Source organism: Odontesthes bonariensis, chromosome 3 (genome assembly GCF_027942865.1).
Source record: "Odontesthes bonariensis isolate fOdoBon6 chromosome 3, fOdoBon6.hap1, whole genome shotgun sequence".
NCBI lineage: Eukaryota > Metazoa > Chordata > Actinopteri > Atheriniformes > Atherinopsidae > Odontesthes > Odontesthes bonariensis.
In genome coordinates, this window is record NC_134508.1 from 21,791,920 (window position 1) to 21,809,403 (window position 17,484).

The 17,484-nt window shown below is 38.8% G+C and overlaps 3 protein-coding genes across 3 annotated transcripts; all 3 read left to right on the forward strand.

The window, feature by feature from the left end:
• Positions 1–288: 288 nt before the first annotated feature.
• gpr61l (G protein-coupled receptor 61-like) lies at positions 289–4,278 on the forward strand. The gene is made up of 2 exons (XM_075462129.1): positions 289–642; positions 1,127–4,278. Exon 2 carries the CDS (start codon positions 1,179–1,181, stop codon positions 2,466–2,468), a length of 1,290 nt encoding a protein of 429 aa, XP_075318244.1. The 5' UTR covers positions 289–642; positions 1,127–1,178; the 3' UTR covers positions 2,469–4,278.
• Positions 4,279–6,602: 2,324 nt separating this feature from the next.
• LOC142376581 (caveolin-2-like) lies at positions 6,603–9,541 on the forward strand. The gene is given in 4 exon segments (XM_075459985.1): positions 6,603–6,629; positions 8,266–8,448; positions 8,994–9,181; positions 9,382–9,541. Coding segments are annotated over 4 exon segments (558 nt in total).
• Positions 9,542–13,450: 3,909 nt separating this feature from the next.
• On the forward strand, positions 13,451–17,048 carry cav3 (caveolin 3). The gene is made up of 2 exons (XM_075462130.1): positions 13,451–13,770; positions 15,139–17,048. Exons 1-2 carry the CDS (start codon positions 13,654–13,656, stop codon positions 15,478–15,480), a joined length of 459 nt encoding a protein of 152 aa, XP_075318245.1. The 5' UTR covers positions 13,451–13,653; the 3' UTR covers positions 15,481–17,048.
• Positions 17,049–17,484: the final 436 nt, after the last annotated feature.

The following is a 17,484-nucleotide window of genomic DNA, read 5'->3' on the forward strand; positions in this document are numbered from 1 at the left end:
AGAAATTCCTGGAAAACTGGTAATTAGAGTGCAAAAAACAAAACCATTATCACTAAAATCTAGACCTAAAATACTCAGATATCATCATATATGTCTTTTTCAAATATATAGAACTGGGTCTTCAGGGTTGAATGTCAGCTTACTCTTTATGTGGTGGAAATTAGGACCCAGGGTTGACTGGGCTCTGAAGGGGGACAGTGCAGTGTGTGTCTGTTCTTGGGGGGAGGCGGGCATGCAGCTCACACATCTGCACAGTACAATGTGTGACAGTCACTGCCATACACAGGACAGCAGTAAGCATGTTATTGGAGGAAGGGTGAGGAGAGAGAAGATGCACGATTCATCATCTAAAATCATGATGGAATTAGTGATCAGCACTTTTATAATTGGAAATACACAAGATAACGACGGATCATTGGTGCCTGTCTACAGAAAATACAAACTTCAGACACCGTGGTGACGCTTATTAATAACTTTCATGCTCAGATGGAAATCTGAATTGCTTTGGGTCAAAATGTTATCAAAATTGGGCTCCCTTTTTTGTGCCTAAACAAGATGAACAATATGTGGGACTTAAGTTGGAATTTATCCAGGTGAGACACCTGTTTAAACTATACCATGCAAACAAAGAGTGGAACATGGGTGAGTAATATTTTTGCCAATCATCTTTTTCAGTATTGTCCGTAGTTTGATATTTGTAACATTTATATTATATTTTTAATCTATATGGAATTAAAGCTCTGACACACAATCAAATAGGACAATGGTTCCCGATAATGACTTATGATTGCATGTCAAAGATAGTTTTGTTCATACATGTATCACAGACTCAGAAATACATGGCTTTACGAAGACTGGGGATAATTCTAATTTTACACAACCAAGATTACATAATGCAATGTCTTCTGTAATCAGTTCCCAATTCACCCATAAATGTATATGTTTGCTCTAAAAGCCTGCACTGTGAGTCATAAGTAGAAATATCATTACAATATTAACTTAACAGTAACAATATTAGATTAGATTAGTATATCAAACAGTTCCTATTGGAGATTAAATTAATGTGTTTTCTTTATTTTGGAGAGTAATAAAAATGCACACAATGTCTTCTGTTCTCTCAACACAGGAAATCCACATTTGAGAACATCTCTGAAAAAAATGGAGGAAGAAGTAAATGAATGATGGCTGACAAGTCTGGTTCCATGATAGCTTCTGTTCCCACTCATTCAGCTCCAAATCTTACCACCGCCCTGTGGGGAACCAATCCTACGGTTCCTGCTGACGTGGCCGTCGTCACAAGCTCACAGTCTCAAATAAAAGACCTATTTGGGTTGTTCTGCATGGTGACCCTTAACCTCATTGCTCTATTGGCCAATACTGGTGTGATGGTGGCCATTGCTCGTGCTCCTCACCTGAAGAGGTTTGCATTTGTGTGCCACCTCTGTGCAGTGGACCTGCTGTGTGCCATCCTCCTTATGCCTTTGGGTATCATATGCAGCTCGCCATTCTTCGGCACTGTAGTATTTACTGTGCTGGAGTGTCAGGTTTACATCTTTCTCAACGTTTTCCTCATTTGTCTGTCCATTCTCACGATCACAGCCATCAGCGTGGAGCGTTACTTCTATATTGTACACCCAATGCGTTATGAGGTCAAGATGACCATCAACTTGGCTATTGGGGTCATGCTCCTTATCTGGGTAAAGTCCCTCCTCGTAGCTTTGGTGACGCTGTTAGGATGGCCGGCTTATGGACATCATAGCTCTATTGCTGCAGCTCACTGTTCTCTTCACGCAAGCCACAGTCGTCTGAGAAGAATGTTTGCGGTCATCTTCAGTGTGGTTTGTTTCCTGGCTCCTGCAGTGGTCATCTTCACTGTTTACTGTGCTGTGTATAAAGTCGCTCGTTCTGCTGCTTTGCAGCAGGTCCCGGCTGTACCAACATGGGCAAATGCAAGTCCTGCCAAGGATCGCTCAGACTCCATCAACAGCCAGACTACCATGATCGCCACCACCCGCACTCTGCCCCAAAGGCTATCACCCGAGAGGGCCTTCAGTGGAGGCAAAGCTGCACTTACTTTAGTATTCATCGTCGGCCAGTTCTTGGTTTGTTGGTTGCCTTACTTCATCTTCCACCTGCAAATGTCTTTGACCGCTTCCATGCAGAGCCCTGGGGACTTGGAGGAAGCGGTTACCTGGCTTGCTTACTCCTCCTTTGCAGTTAATCCATTCTTCTACGGCATGTTGAACCGACAGATCAGAGACGAGCTGGTGAAGTTTCGCCGTTGCTGCTTGACCCAGCCTGTGGAAATTGGAGTATCTAGCCAAGAGGGCTCATTTCAGGAAAATTTCCTTCAATTTATTCATAGAACCAGCGGCACGCCTGAAAGTCGCTCGAGCTGCGCTAACTCTAGTCCGAAAAACACAATGGACCAGGCAAACAAGATCCCCGGACAAATACCAGAGGAGTAAGCATGGACACTGAGCAAAAATGATGGAATACACTGCTAATATGAAGAACAGATTACCTTTTAATGTTGGTGGGCCATTTAAAATTCATCACAGGCTCAGGTTTTAATTAACATAATAAGAGAAGCTGTGCCCATTAAACGCACAAATGTATACATAAAATACACTGACAAAGTATATTAGTCTTTATTTTCTTAAATTGTTTAATATTCTCACATGTTTGTGACATTTAATTTTTTGTCCTTATTTTAAGTCAAAATGCAATGACTGTACTCTAGCATTAATTATTCAAACCGTGATATGTTTTTTTTTTTTTTACTTTGCTTCGATAATGTAGACTTTTTTAGTTTGTTTGTTTTGTTTTTGCAAATGTGTAACTCCCGTAACAAAACTGGTCCAATTTCATTGTATCAGGAACACTTTTCTATTCCATTTGAATATCAGTTGGTTCCATTATAAATTTTATGTGAATAACAGTGTAAAAACATATGAATATATTATACAACTTACTATTGTCAACAGTGTTCACATTTGTAAAGTGCTGAAAGTAAATGTTGCCTGGTCCTTTACAGTATGTTTAAGGAATAACTTGATTAATAGCACACTGGGATTCTTTCATAGGATTAAATGATCCTTTCATAATGCTTAGTGTGAGTCACTCCCATCAGTCTGTGGGATAATACCTCAGTGTTCTTGCATGCATTAGATATACTGATAGATGTTTAATGTCATCTCTCCCCGTTGTCATGGAAATTGAGTGAGAAGGTGACTCAGATAGCAACAACAAACCCTTGCTTGATGTAGACTTCAGATCCTGAGTGAAGTCTGCTAATTCCTATACTGAGGCCTATATATTCAGATAGAGACTCAGTTGCATGTAAGCAGAAGCTGAAGGTAGATAGCACAAGTTCCTGCTAATATAGACTAATATAACTGGGACATGAGTATGGTGACTTGAGATAGTGAATCGACAATGGAAATCATTATCGGGCATTGATAATGTACTGAGAGTGGTAACAAAGTGCTATTTTATGGCCTCTGCTGTTTGTATTAGTCTTTCACGAACAGTGTGGTTAAAGCAAACGATAGCAAACACCATTTCGCAATATGGTTATCACCTACCTCTCACACACCTCTATTACGTAACTGTGGTTGTGTATCTAACGCTGGGGTGAATTCTGCATTAGATTTCCCACCAGGCGGATATTGATATGGACAAACATACAGAGGGGCATGTGAAACTTCATAATTATACAAGGATGTCTGGTTGCAATGAGACCATTTCTTTTTTTTTAGCAAATTTTGTATTATCAAATCACTGTGTATATGACAGCTGCTCACATACCTCACAGGGTAAAAAAAAAAAAATCACTCTTCTTCAGATTCAGAAATTTGAATTGCATGCAGCTTTGTGTCCATAACCTAATAAAAAGAGACTGGAATAAGGAGATGTGCTATGGAGAGTACAGTGGCTGTCTGAAAAATGTACACATTTGAAATGTATGTATTTTCCAAAAGCATCTGGAAGAACAGGTGTGACAGAACTCTGATCTTGCGTCTCAAGTTTGACAAAGCTGTAGGTGACAAAATGGCCGCATGTCTGCTTGTTTTTTTTTGCAGATGCTCACAGAGAATGTTTTTCAGACCTTTAATACCTCCCAGTGGTTAACATGCAGCATAGGTGTAGCAGGACAGAAGAGCCAGATTTTGCTCTTGTTAGTGTCCTTGTTTCAGAGTGCTCACTTTTTGACACATGCCAAAGGCCTGATCTGGGATAATCTGACATGAGACAATTTGTACAACTTTTATCTGTTTTCAGAGCTTAGTGATAATAATAAAAAAGCAATAGAGCACATTCCAATATTTTTAATTCTGAATTAATGCAAATAGATGCCATTAGTTATTACTTTTTAATTTGACTGATATACTTACTTTTTTTATCACATTCAACCACCAGCACAGACACTACCAAGTGCTTTACTTACATTTTTTGTTTCTTGTTCTTAAGAAAAAGTCCTTACTGTACATTCACTCAAGTATCATACAAACCCTGTCAAAACTCTAGAGGTTTTGTACTTTACTCAAGTCTTTATATTTTACTATGTGTCACATTATAATTCAGAGGGAAACTTCCTTGTCAAAAATATTTGTATTACAGCTTGTCTTTAAAGTTTTAAAAAACATTTATATGTATATATATATACTGATCAGTGTTCATGATGATAATGATGATCCATCCCTGATCCATCCATCCATTTTCTCTACCTGCTTAATCCAATTCAAGGTCACAGAGAGACTGGAGCCTATCCCAGCTGCCACTGGGTGAGAGGCAGGTACACCGTGGAAAGGTCACCTGTCCATCAAAGGACCTACACTGAGACAAATGAGACAAACAACCATAAAAACACATACTCACATCTAGGACCGATCAATGGTCTATTTAGAATCACTAATAGTAATATGTGTTGGTTTTTTTTGTTTGTGGGAGGAATTCGGTGTACCTGGAGAACATGCAAACTCCACACAAAAAGGCTTGAACCTGAAACCTTCTTGCTGTGAGGTGACAGTGTGACTGTGCTAACCTGATAGAAGATGTAAAAACAGATAGATATAAAGTAACTCATTTGAAGCTTAGTCTGAAATTGTAAAATATTCCTTATAATTCAGTCATTTAAAAATGTTCTGCCGTGCTATTTTACTGAGAAATGATTTTTCATCCAACACGTTCACTTTTGAGTATTGTTGCATTGCTGTATTGGTCCTTACACTTTATAAAAAGGGCTAAGCAATTCCCTCACAGTTCAAAATTCATTGCCAAACAACATGTCCTTGTTGAATCTAACATGGATAGAGTACCATCAATATTCTTAGTTTTTGTTGGTCCCTTTTGTCTTGGCTTTGCTCACATTTTAAGATGGCAGCATAAAACGCTTCCTGTAATTTCTCTCTTTCATCATCACTGATTTAAAGGATAAGACCGGTTTTTTGACATTGGGCCCTTGATTTCACATTATAACATGATGTTCTACTCACCCCTGCTTGTTGTTGAACATTTGGAGCTGTTCCGAAGATATTCGAGAGGCGTCTGGCTGCTCTCTTGAGATATTCGGCCATGAAACGGTTTCCTATGGGCAAGCTTATACAGGCACAAACTATGCTGTTTATAATTTATTAATTACTGTACATTAGCACTGATAACGTGGAGGTGCGTCGCTTACTTAAAAAAATCCGGGTTACTGTAATTTTGATTTTTTTTGTCGTAAAGTGGGTGTTACTGACGTCCTCGTCGTGCTACTGCCACAGACAGCCCACAGACCTGCTGCCTATTTATGCATTCGGCTAAAATTCAAAATTAGTAACCCGGATTTTTTTAAGTAAGCGACGCACCTGTACGTTATCAGTGCTAGTGTACAGTAATTAATAAATTATAAACAGCATAGTTTGTGCTTGTATAACATTGCCCATAGGAAACCGTTTCATGGCCGAATATCTCAAGAGAGCAGCCAGACGCCTCGCGAATATCTTCGGAACAGCTCCAAATGACCAACAATAAGCAGGGGTGAGTAGAACATCATGTTATAATGTGAAATCAAGGGCCCAATGTCAAAAAACCGGTCTTATCCTTTAAATTGTTGCAGAAGATAACCATTGCTGTACCGATGCAACTCACTTATGTGAGAAGATTACCTTATTATGTATGTTTGAGTGGACAATGCAGCTAATTCAACCACTGGTTTAAAGTTTATATAATAGCAAGAAAAATAAAATACAAACATACATACATTTCTTGGCCAACAGGGTGTGCTATTCACCTTCTATGCCAGTGGATTTTCCTCCATTCTATCAGTTTGGACGTCTTTCACAAAACTGAATTTACACTAAATAGTCAGATTTGTGTTGTCTGCTCAGTCTGTGATGACATTTTCCCAAATTTTGAAAGAAGTCACAGTAGGGTCAATATTGACATGATTGACAAGTGTCATATTGCTCTCTGTCGGTGAAATATTGAATGGCCATATTTGTCCTTGAGATTGGTGCAAACAAAGAGAATTTTAGCTAATATGTATAAAGCAGAGATGAATGATAGATCCACAGAATGTATGACAGACACATTTTATTGATTCAGACAGGACAAGCATGCATGAGGGATTAGCAGTTGGTTTTGTGAGATATTAAAGCAAATAAATTTAGATGAAGAATATTTGTTATGTTAATCTGTGTCTATTGGGTGGTCTTGCTGAAGGCAGGTTTGAGAGGGTTGTACTGTAAGGGGAAAACTCCCAGTGCCAAAGGCACAGCAACAAAACATGTGAAGCAATTTTAATGGTATCATAATAAAAGGATTCATATTAAGCCCTCTTTCCCAAGGTGACACAATGAAATGAAAAACACAACTAAGACAGTACAGAAGCTACTTTTTTCCACCATGAATTTACACGTCTTTTCTTTGTCAGTTTTAAGGTATGGCGTGACCTACTTATATGCACTCTGCCCCTCTTTGAGCTCAGTTAGCACTTTGAAGCGCATTACAGTATTACTGTGCAAGAAAACATACAGTAAATAGCCTTAGAGCTCACACCAGAACATACCACTCTAAGTGCATGTACTTGGATGGCAATTTCATTCTCTAAAATCTACATTTCAACATTTTTCTTGTCATTGATTGTGGACAGCTGGTACTCAAGGTTGTTAAACCTCCACACCACAGACAGAAACACAGTGACCACAAGACCATTTTATATGCCATTCAAAAAAATCAAATGAATTCCTCAGACACATCAGCTGCATAAACCCTGCGCTTCTCTGCGAGGTAACATTAACAGCTGTTGTTTGTATGGTGAAAGTTTCCCCAAAGTTATACGTTCATATTTGTAAAGGCATGCTCCAGTACATTATTCTTTAAATTTATTAGGTGAACCATAGATCTGCTGTTGAGAATTTGCAGAAACAGCAAAGCAAAAACCCAAAGCAAAATGTGAGGTTGAAGTTGGATGGAGATAAAGATGAGGACGGATATTTTACTATTTTGAGCTGGGCATGTGAATCCTGGAAAAAAATCTACATATCTGAAAAGCTCACTGAGTGACATATTTTCTAACCTAACCACCCTTTGTGTGGGGTTGGTCAGTCGATAGTGACTGCAGACACCCAAATATATGCTCCCATGAACATAAAGTGATTTTTTTCTGTAATATGTCCCACAGCACATACAAAAGTGACAGTAGAAGTACAATTGAAAAACCATGTAATGCATGGCAACACATGGCAGTGCTTAAAAAGTTGAAGAGTACTTACCGTTGAATTCATTTGTGTGAAATAATATGCAAGAAGCCTGTTTTGTGATGCACTGTGGAACATTTAGATTAGACCCTGAGGGAATTTTGAGAGATTGCCCTGTTCCAGCTCAATTCCAGCTCAGATAAGCAATTAGTAGGACAGCTCTGTGCAAGAAGTTAGTGGAATGTATGCATTCAATGGCCAAAAACTACAAAAAAACCCAATACCACAGTCCTTTTGATTAGAAGACTCTACGATAATGGCAGGAACACAGTACTCCCTCTCATCATCAATCCCACAATATTTATGAGGAAGTCAGGGTTCATTTCATTCCATTAGTGATGGATACTTCTCATGCAAGTATAAATGAGACTGTGTGTGTACTGTGTCACCCACAGCCAATAAAGGCATTCCTCAGAAGGGGTCAGGGCAGTCATCAGTGTACTATGTTCCACCTGGGTGTCAGCAACAAGCCAGCCATCCTCCCATTTCAGCTGCTCATCCTTTATGTCTCCACCGATAGAAAGCAGGAACACAGCTCAGCTGAGTGGAAATGGAGGACGAGAGATTGAAAGACACAAGACTGTCCGAGGAACTGATGGACGTGAAGGTGGATGTACACTCTGAAGATCTGCATTCCACCTACAGTGATGTAAAGTCTACGATTCAAGACAGGGATCCCAAAAGAATCAACAACAATCTCAAGGTATTTCATGTGCACCATCATGAGGACGACTTAAAACACACATAGAAAACACAAAGCACAGGACAAAAGCTGGGGCTCAATCCATCATTTTGGAGTGGAGAAACAGAAATGTCAATAAAATGAACTTCTACCACTCTTTGTGTCTCTGTGAAGCATTCTGAGGCAAATACATTTATGATAAGCATAATATTTATGATCCTGAAGAATCCATAGGCTTAATTAATTATTGATATGCTGAATCACATGACTTTCTCTCAGCTCTTTTTTTCTTAATCAGCACAGACAGGTAACTTATGTGGAAACACTATTTAGATATCAGTGTCTAACACAATGCTGACCTCAAGTGGACATTATCCAACAGCTAGAGCTAATTTTGTTTGCATAAGATCCTTTAGTACATTGTTGTACTCGACAAACAGGTATCCAATCCAACATGGTCATAGTACAAGTTAGGTTTCAGCAGTGTATTGCTATAGCAACAGTGTTTATGTGGAAATGAAAATACATGGAAATCATTTTAAGTATGTCTGTGTGTGTGCCTTTAGGTTATGTTTGAGGATGTGATTGCAGAACCCCCCTCTGTGCGAAGCTTTGATAAAGTCTGGCTGTGGAGTCACGCCCTGTTTGAGGTGTCCAGACTGTGGTGCTACCGCCTGATCTCCCTCCTGCTGGCAGTGCCGGTGTCACTGGCAGCAGGGCTCCTCTTTGCTGTACTCAGCTGCCTTCACATCTGGTATGACTGTTATACTGAATGAGCATGTGGTGCTAAACATACTGCTAATTAATTTTGATACATCTGTAAAGGTGCTTGCTCCATTTTCCCCAGTACAGTTCAGTTCCCCTTTGAGAACTGCATTAGGAAGGATAGAGCGATTTTAATATGCTATTTATTAAATTAGATCATGTTTTATCCTCCTCTTTGTGTCCTTCCAGGCTGATCGTGCCCTGTGTGCAGCTCATTCTCATCAATATGCACTGGATCCAGACTGTGTGGGCCAGCATACTGAACATATTTGTCAGTCCTTTCTTTACCAGTCTTGGGAAGTGCTGTGGTCAAATATCTATCCATCTGGCAAAAGATGAAAACAGATAGAACTAAATATTTATGCTGTGTAAATAATTGATCTGAACAGAAGGTAACAGTCATAATAATTGGCATGCTGATGTTTCAACAAATTTTACATTTTGAGGACATTATGGTTTAAAACTTCTGACTTGCTAAACCAGGAGCCAAAAATGGCTGCAGACATGCATATAACTACCCAGTGCACAGATGGAAAAAAAAGTTGCATAACAAGGACATTTTAAAAATCATCTGGCAAACTGTCTGCACAGAAAATTGGATCTGACGAATAACGGGCCTTAACATTGTTGGTAGATTGGTATTATTGCTGTAATGGTGTTCTGTAGAATTAACACTGGAATAAGTTCAATAAAGGTATTACTTCTATTGGGGAGGTCTGTCATTGAGTGTGCGCCTGTATGTGACTTTGACTCAGAATAGGGTACGTTCAGTTGGATAGCAAAAAGTTTTACACCAATCTTGTACATCTCAAGTTATTGTCAAATCTCTTATGAAATGGAGTCATAAGGAGAAACAATCACACTTCTTGGTAAGTCCTGTCATTATTTAGAACCCATTTAGATAAGCAAATATTTGATACTCTATTAAACAGTTCCCTTACACAAAGGAAAATAACAAAAATGGGAAACACATTTTTAACTACTTACTTAAATACAAATATCAAATTCACACATCAGAAATGCACATCATTAGCCTCAGGAACAGTATTGCCCCTTTAATAGAAATAATTAGATTTGATTATGGCCTCTGTTTAATGCCAAATTACTTAATCTCCAAGGCTCTTACATGGTTAATTAGGAGTATGGCCCATTTCAAATCCCTCAATGACATTTCAGTCAGACTTTGACTTTTGTAGGTCATTAAACCTCGAATTGTTCTTTTTTTTTTTTTTTTTACTGCAGAACTTCTTTTTTTCCCCTCATACACAGATTCCCCAACAAACAATGCAATCGTGGTTTGGATAATGTTTCTGTATCTTGCTGAAGGACACTTGACAGGTCAACTTTTAGGCTCATTTGAACTCTGTCAGAAGAATGTCATTCAAGCACTCTTCAACATGATGCAGAATTAGTGGTTGAATTAAGAATCCCAAAAAGCAACCCCACATTACGACATTTCATAACAGCATTATTATTATTATTATTATTATTATTATTATTATTATTATTATTATTATTATTATTTGTTGACAGTTGTTGGGCAGTATCTTTGAAGTGCCTTGAGATGAAATTTGTTGTAATTTGGCACTATATGAGTAAAACTGAATTGAATTGTTTGATAAACAGCTTCATGTGTGAGGATAACTGTTCTGGTATCATTGAAGGACCTTGTTGCTGCATTTCTGGTCCAAACATTTTTTGTCTTTTGTTTATTCCCATTTATCAGGGTCCTTTGGTCTTAACACAATGAGCAGCCTCTGTTACTTTTTCCCTTTCTAATAGTTTTCCTTCTCTTGTGAATCTCCAGATGAAACCACCAAATAATGAGATCCTCACCCCTTTTTAAAACGAGTGTCTCAATTTACCTGAAACATTAAGTGAAATTGCACTTGTTTTGCAAGTGTTTTCGTTGCCAGGTCCAGTAAATGCGAGCAAGCAGCATTTTTAAATGCAAATAGTTCATCATCCAGAGCAGATGGGAGCGGAAAACAAAAATCAAATTCTTTCAGGTTTGAGCAGTTTCACACTTATTGAGGTGTTTAAGAGCCATGCATATTCTCAGTTTTATAAATTTCCACAATCCTGCTTTTATTTGTACACACATTAGTTATCAATCTGTTGGGCAGTTTGATTGGAGCAGAGACCTCTGGAAAAACTGCAAAATAAACTGACAAACTGTAGTTATCCTTTGATGCTCTTTTTGGACAGCAAAAGCTTTTTCCTGGCAGCCCCTCCATGCTGGTCAGATCTGAGCAGTCTCTTGGGGCTTGTCCAGGGAAAAAAAATTACATTTGTTTGAAATCTACACCACATAGATGATTTACCTTTCTGTGGAATGAAAATTACAATTGAAATCCCTTACCAGACATCCCCAGTATTTTCTTTAATGTTGGTTTGAAAGTGTGAAAACTACTTTTCCCATGTGTGTGATCAGTGTTTATTCATGACGACAACAATCAGTACATTTTATGTGCGATTTGTTTGAGTATCACCTATATTAAAAAACAAAATGGATCAAATGTTTGCTCTTTCAGATATGCTGAATGGATAATAGTATTTATGTGACTGTACTCTTTGATGTAAAACTGCCAGGATTAAAGGGAATGGAACTTAAAAGACATGTATGAGTCACATAGAGCTAAACTAAGTACAGTACTGTGTACTTATATAAATATATAAGCACTTATAAGCAATTATAAGCATTTTGAATTGCCTTGTGCACGAATTGTGGTCTTCAAATAAACTTGTCTTGCCTATATATACACACACAGCAAAAACAGAAAAATCTGGCTCAACGCTCTTTCAGTGGAAGCTATAGCATCAATTTGAAGTAGAAAGTAAATACATATATATATATAAATATATGAGGAACAATTTAGCTATCTGCTGGCTCAATTTTACTTTGAAAATCTGTGAAATTCTGGTAGTCTCCTAATTTGTACAGATTGTAGACTAATGTGATTGTTTATAAACTACTGACTTCTCTAAGGAATTCATGCATAAAACACCCAACTCTGCTCTTTGCAAAGAAAGCACCAGCATTATTTGTTAAATAACCTGAGTTGTGATACTCATTCTACACATTACACTCCATTTCACTCTAAGGTCTGTGGGTTTGTCTGCTTTTATTGGACCATAAGAGCAAGTGCAGTTTCAGATAACTGTATAGACACCCATGAATGCTGAGGTATGCCCACCACCGCCCTCTGCAGAGCTATTTCTGTCTGCCTGCCTTCATTCCTAACTGTCTTCTTCACTCTCCACTACCACGCCAAGAATAGTCCTCTAATTGGCCTGGCACCCAATCACATGCACTCTGATCTCACTCTACCTCTCCCTCCTCATATGTTTCGTTGCCACCAGGGAACTGGGACAAGAAATGCCAATCCACGCTTTGGAGTCACGCTTCCTGTTCTTCTCTTAGACACATCTGACTGAGATAAATAGCAACAGAAGGCTGCGAGCGCAGGGAGCTTTTGTACCGCCTTTCACGGGGACTATCTCTGCCCCACCCTCTCTTCACTCCACTTTATTTGGCAGCTCCACTGTATAAGTTTGTTTATGCAGCATGTTGATATGGAAAGCAATGATAGATGGCAACAACTGCACAGTTTAAAGAAGGCGGAAGACTGAGTTTTATTTTGGGATACTATCTAATTTTGTGTCTTGGACCCTCACTAAAATCTGAAATATCAGAAGAGGCTGAAGAAAATGAAGGCAATAGAGTCATGTTATTGTTTTGATTGCCATCATGAAAGCAGCTAATCAAGCGAGTCACATTATTTCCATTCTCTGAGTTCCAGTGATGGAAAATTAATTTAGTTTCCACTGCTCTGTTATGTTTTGTGGGTGTTGTATTTTGTAATGAAACATTATTGGTTGAAAATACATTTAGCATGAAATATTAGCAAAGTTTTCCAATCAAACCCTCCAAATGAATCATCAGTGAAGCAGATAAAACTGCTCTTTAGGGAAGTGTATGATAAATCACATATCCCCCTTTCTTGTAACAATGGGAAAGTACAGATGGCCAATCATAAGACCCACTTTAAGTTGGTCCCAGCTAAAGCCAGGCCATGAGGGTGTTTTTAAGCTTACTGCCTCACTCTGTAGTGGAAGTTAGTGCTACTGTGCCAAACCCAGCCCTGTTAGTTTGACAACTCCATGTGAAATATGACACAACTCTGGGTTCTCCTTTAAGGCATTCCTTTTTTGCCTGTGTTCATTACAATGTGTGCATGCGTGTGAGTGTAAACTTTCTGTGTGTGGGTCTCTTTGAGTGCACAGGGTGGGGTAGGGTCTCCATTTTTACTAGGACGCCTGCAACAGCTGTCCCTTGGCATGTCAACGGGAGCGTCAGTCTTCCTACAGGGGTCAGAAGTGAACTGAGGCAGCAGCGGGCAGTGTCCAGAAAGGCTTATCATCTCTGTCTCTGACCAGACCAAGATCTGCACCCCAACCATGGCAGATCAGTACCAGTACAACGCCAATGAGGAGAAGATTGTGAAGGATAGCCATACCAAAGAGATTGATTTAATTAACCGAGACCCCAAGCAGATCAATGAGGACGTGGTGAAGGTTTGTGCAGCATGGAAACAACAAACTGTCATAGAAAGGTTTAAAAGAGTAACCCTTGTCTTTGCATGTATGAACATGTGGAGAAATTATATAATGTGATTGCAGGGAACAAAGACAGGAGAACAGGTTATTGTGCTGCCTTAAAAATCCCGAAATAGACCAAGAGCTATTCCTGTTGCTTGTGCAAAGCACAAAGCTTATTTTGGGAATGGGTTAGAGGAGTTTGAAACTGATACACTGTGCCACCATGTTTTACTAAAGTTACCGGGTATACTTTAATTGTGGCAATGTAACCAAAACAAAATATCTTTTTACAGAAAAGACCAAATATACTTTAAGATTATATTTTGCTTGATACTGGAGGGTAAATGTAAACATGGTCTGTATGAATGGTTCATTACTAGTTATGAGTTGAGCCTGTTTACTGAGCCCATGACTCAGTTTGGAACAATTTACAGATCTGCTCGTCTGTTGTCAGAAACAAATGACAACACACTAACAAATGATTGCACATTTGTTAACTGTAAGCTCACCTTGAAATTAATTTTAAAGTTGACTGAGCACTCGCATTTGAATTCAATACAAGCATTTTCTGGTGGGATTTTAAATCAATTTGCTTTCCATAAATGGCTCATTAATGTGTATTAAAACACTTCCCCTAATTAGTCTAATCTCAGTTTGGGAATTCAAATTGACAGCAATGAACCACTTGGGTATTTGTCTACTTATTCTAACAAGCTTTTTTTTTTCTTTAAAGAATTTGATTCAAGCAATCCTCCAAAATGTGAAAAAGACTGTTCAGAATTTTTTTTTGCTGTTTATGTCCAACCATTCATTCAGAGGATGATCTCGGCATGCTTTCTCTCCAGTAAAAAACACTCTTGTTCCTTCACACACTGAGCCTGGTCGATGGTCTGGAAGCTGAGAAAAGGTTTTAGATGTGCAGTGAGTCTGCCTGTTGAAGTATGATTACTGACAAGCTGTTTTTGTTGTTTGAGTCTCTGAGAATGTGATGGCCAGGTTTTCCGAAAGAGCAGGTGACATATAATGAAAGCCGTTGGACCGTTGTAGAGTTGAACTCATGAATTTTACATGAGCCTAACTTTGATTGGTGAGAAATGTGCTGGAGCAGAGCATCTTGACTGATCAGGGTGCAGCATTAAACACCACTCTACAACTTTGCCTTTCCGAAAGTGCATGAAGTGGACAGATAATTAGTTTCTCTGCATAAATTTGACCTAACTATTCAGCTTTCAAAAGCACAAACTTCACTTATCATGGACACATGCATATAATTTGTAGAGAGATAAAAGCTGCATGTCTGGAGGGATATGTACTAATTACTGCCTCTTCAAAATGTCTTACTAGGTGGAGTTTGAGGATGTCATTGCTGAGCCTGATGGTACACACAGTCTAGATGGGGTGTGGAAGCTCAGCTACACCACCTTCACTGTGTCCAAATACTGGTGCTACCGCATCTTGTCTGCTGTCTTCGGTATCCCTGTCGCTCTGCTCTGGGGCTTCCTGTTTGCCTGCATCTCCTTCTGCCACATATGGGCTGTGGTTCCCTGCATCAAGAGCTGCCTGATCGAGTCGCAGTGTATCAGCCGCATTTACTCCCTCTGCATTCAGACCTTCTGCGATCCCTTCTTCGAAGCCCTCGGCAAGATTTTCAGCAGTGTGCGTGTGGCACTACGCAAAGAAGTCTAAGAACTTATAAAGTAGAGTTTAAAGTAAGATTGGATAAAGTGTGATATGTTTTTATACACCAGAAAATCAGCCCTGGCATTTTGCCCTCCTCCTCTTTCCATTATTACACGCTGTTCCCCACCCTCTAACCTCAGAGATCTGAGGCCTGACATACCCAGTGTGCATTTTGCTACCAGAAGTGCTGTGACAGCTGCAGCAGGCAACATGGCTCCCTGACAGCTCTGGCACTTCTAGATGCTTCTCACTTAGGAAAAGGAGGGCTGGCTGTCGTGAGGAGGATCAGACAATTTGCATTTATTTGATTCACAAAACATCTCAACCAACGGCTACTCATTTACAGAAAAAGGAAGGAAATGCCCAACACTGCTCCACCTGTGGATGATCCTCCTGTGGGCATAACATTTCTTTTATAACCTTTGTTTTTTTTTATTTTTATGGTATTGACTTACCTCATGTTGTACACCAAATACTTTAAGAGAATGAAAGTTATGATAGAAAACAACAACATGGTGTTATATTGTCAGTTTTCTTTACATGCTTTGAATTGCTTTCTGATATATTTTGCATTGGTTCTTCCAAAATATCAAACATCTGGAAGGGCAGGGACAGTCTTGCAAATAATTTATTTTGTGTGTCGTGAATGGAATAATAAACTTTTTTGTGTGAATGTTTCAGTCAGGTATGGATTGTGTTGATTAACTACTGACAGAACAAGAAAATATGCTTTGTTTGATTTGTTGATTCAGTCTTTTGCTATATTATTTAGATTGAGAAGTAGAAAAGTACAATACCTTCGTTACTACTGAGTAACTTACTAAAAGGCAATATGTACATTAAATGTTGTGAAAATGTTGCACCACTGGAGCAGCGTATGATTGAAAGTTTATTGAAAGCATGTATTCTGTGTTTTCAGAGGTTTATCAGAAACTTTTTGCACCAAACATGTGATTCAGTGTTATTTTTAAAACCCCCAGTCATCCTGGAAGCACTGACCGTGAAGTGTGACCCACTAGAGGATGCTATTGTGCATCTTTCATGTGTTTCTCCTTGTGTCTGAGACCCATTCTTGATGATTCAGTGTCACCACACCCTTCTTTGTTTATGATCCTGTTGTTTTTCATTTTGTTTGCCCCACAGTTAGTATATATGCTGCTCAGAAATATCATACTCTGTAAAAGCATCATTGTGGTAAAAAATTATAAAACAGTTACTGAAGTCAGATGTCTAAAAAAAAAATAACATAGAGCCTTGAATCACTCATTTAAGCACATCCATAGCTAAACCCGTCTCGTTGTTCATTTTTTCTCAAGATAAACGGTACATGTATACATCATTTTTTCATGATTTTTTTGAAGAGCCTTTACATTGGTATCAATTGAATGATTTATTTTATCCTATCAATACCAATTGAATAATGACAATGATAATGATATTTCTGAATAAGCTGAAGTCAGATAAGCTCTCCATAAAAACAATTTTTATTTCTATTTTCTTTTTTTTGCGTTGCTTTATTAAATAGGGGTACTATGCAAAGGTTTAAACACATTAAAGACTGTTAAGCTCTCAAATGACTTTTCTTTTAGCATGTTAGACTTGTGGCTACTTTCAGATTTGAGGTCAGGAATGAATAGCCATGCAGATTCTAATGCAGGAGCTTATTCAACAGATCCATTTAGGAAATGGGAAAGAAAAGGTGCAGGTGCAGAGTTCAGAAAGTCATTTGGTTCTTGTTCCATCTGACATCAAAAGGTTTTCATCCAGGGCCCAATAAAAGCTGCTGATTGTTGCAAATGGGTTGTTCAGTACTATGGTCCAGAGGTGGGAGGTGATAGCTGGGCCTGGAGTATCCAGAGAATACAGGTAAATACAGCGAAACAATAACTCATAAACATGAGTTATGTAGAGATTGACCAGGAAGGTGAGTCTATGATAAGGTGGAGTCTGAGCCTGGTCCAGATAGCTGACCATGAGTTTTAATGACAGACAGGTGGAACCTGGCTGATG

Excerpts from the sequence above, each read along its gene's own strand:
- gpr61l (XM_075462129.1), top strand. The coding sequence starts at position 1,179 with ATGATGGCTGACAAGTCTGGTTCCATGATAGCTTCTGTTCCCACTCAT.
- cav3 (XM_075462130.1), top strand. The coding sequence starts at position 13,654 with ATGGCAGATCAGTACCAGTACAACGCCAATGAGGAGAAGATTGTGAAG. Across the intron at positions 13,771-15,138 it reads TCAATGAGGACGTGGTGAAG|GTGGAGTTTGAGGATGTCAT; the intron begins GTTTGTGCAGCA and ends ATGTCTTACTAG.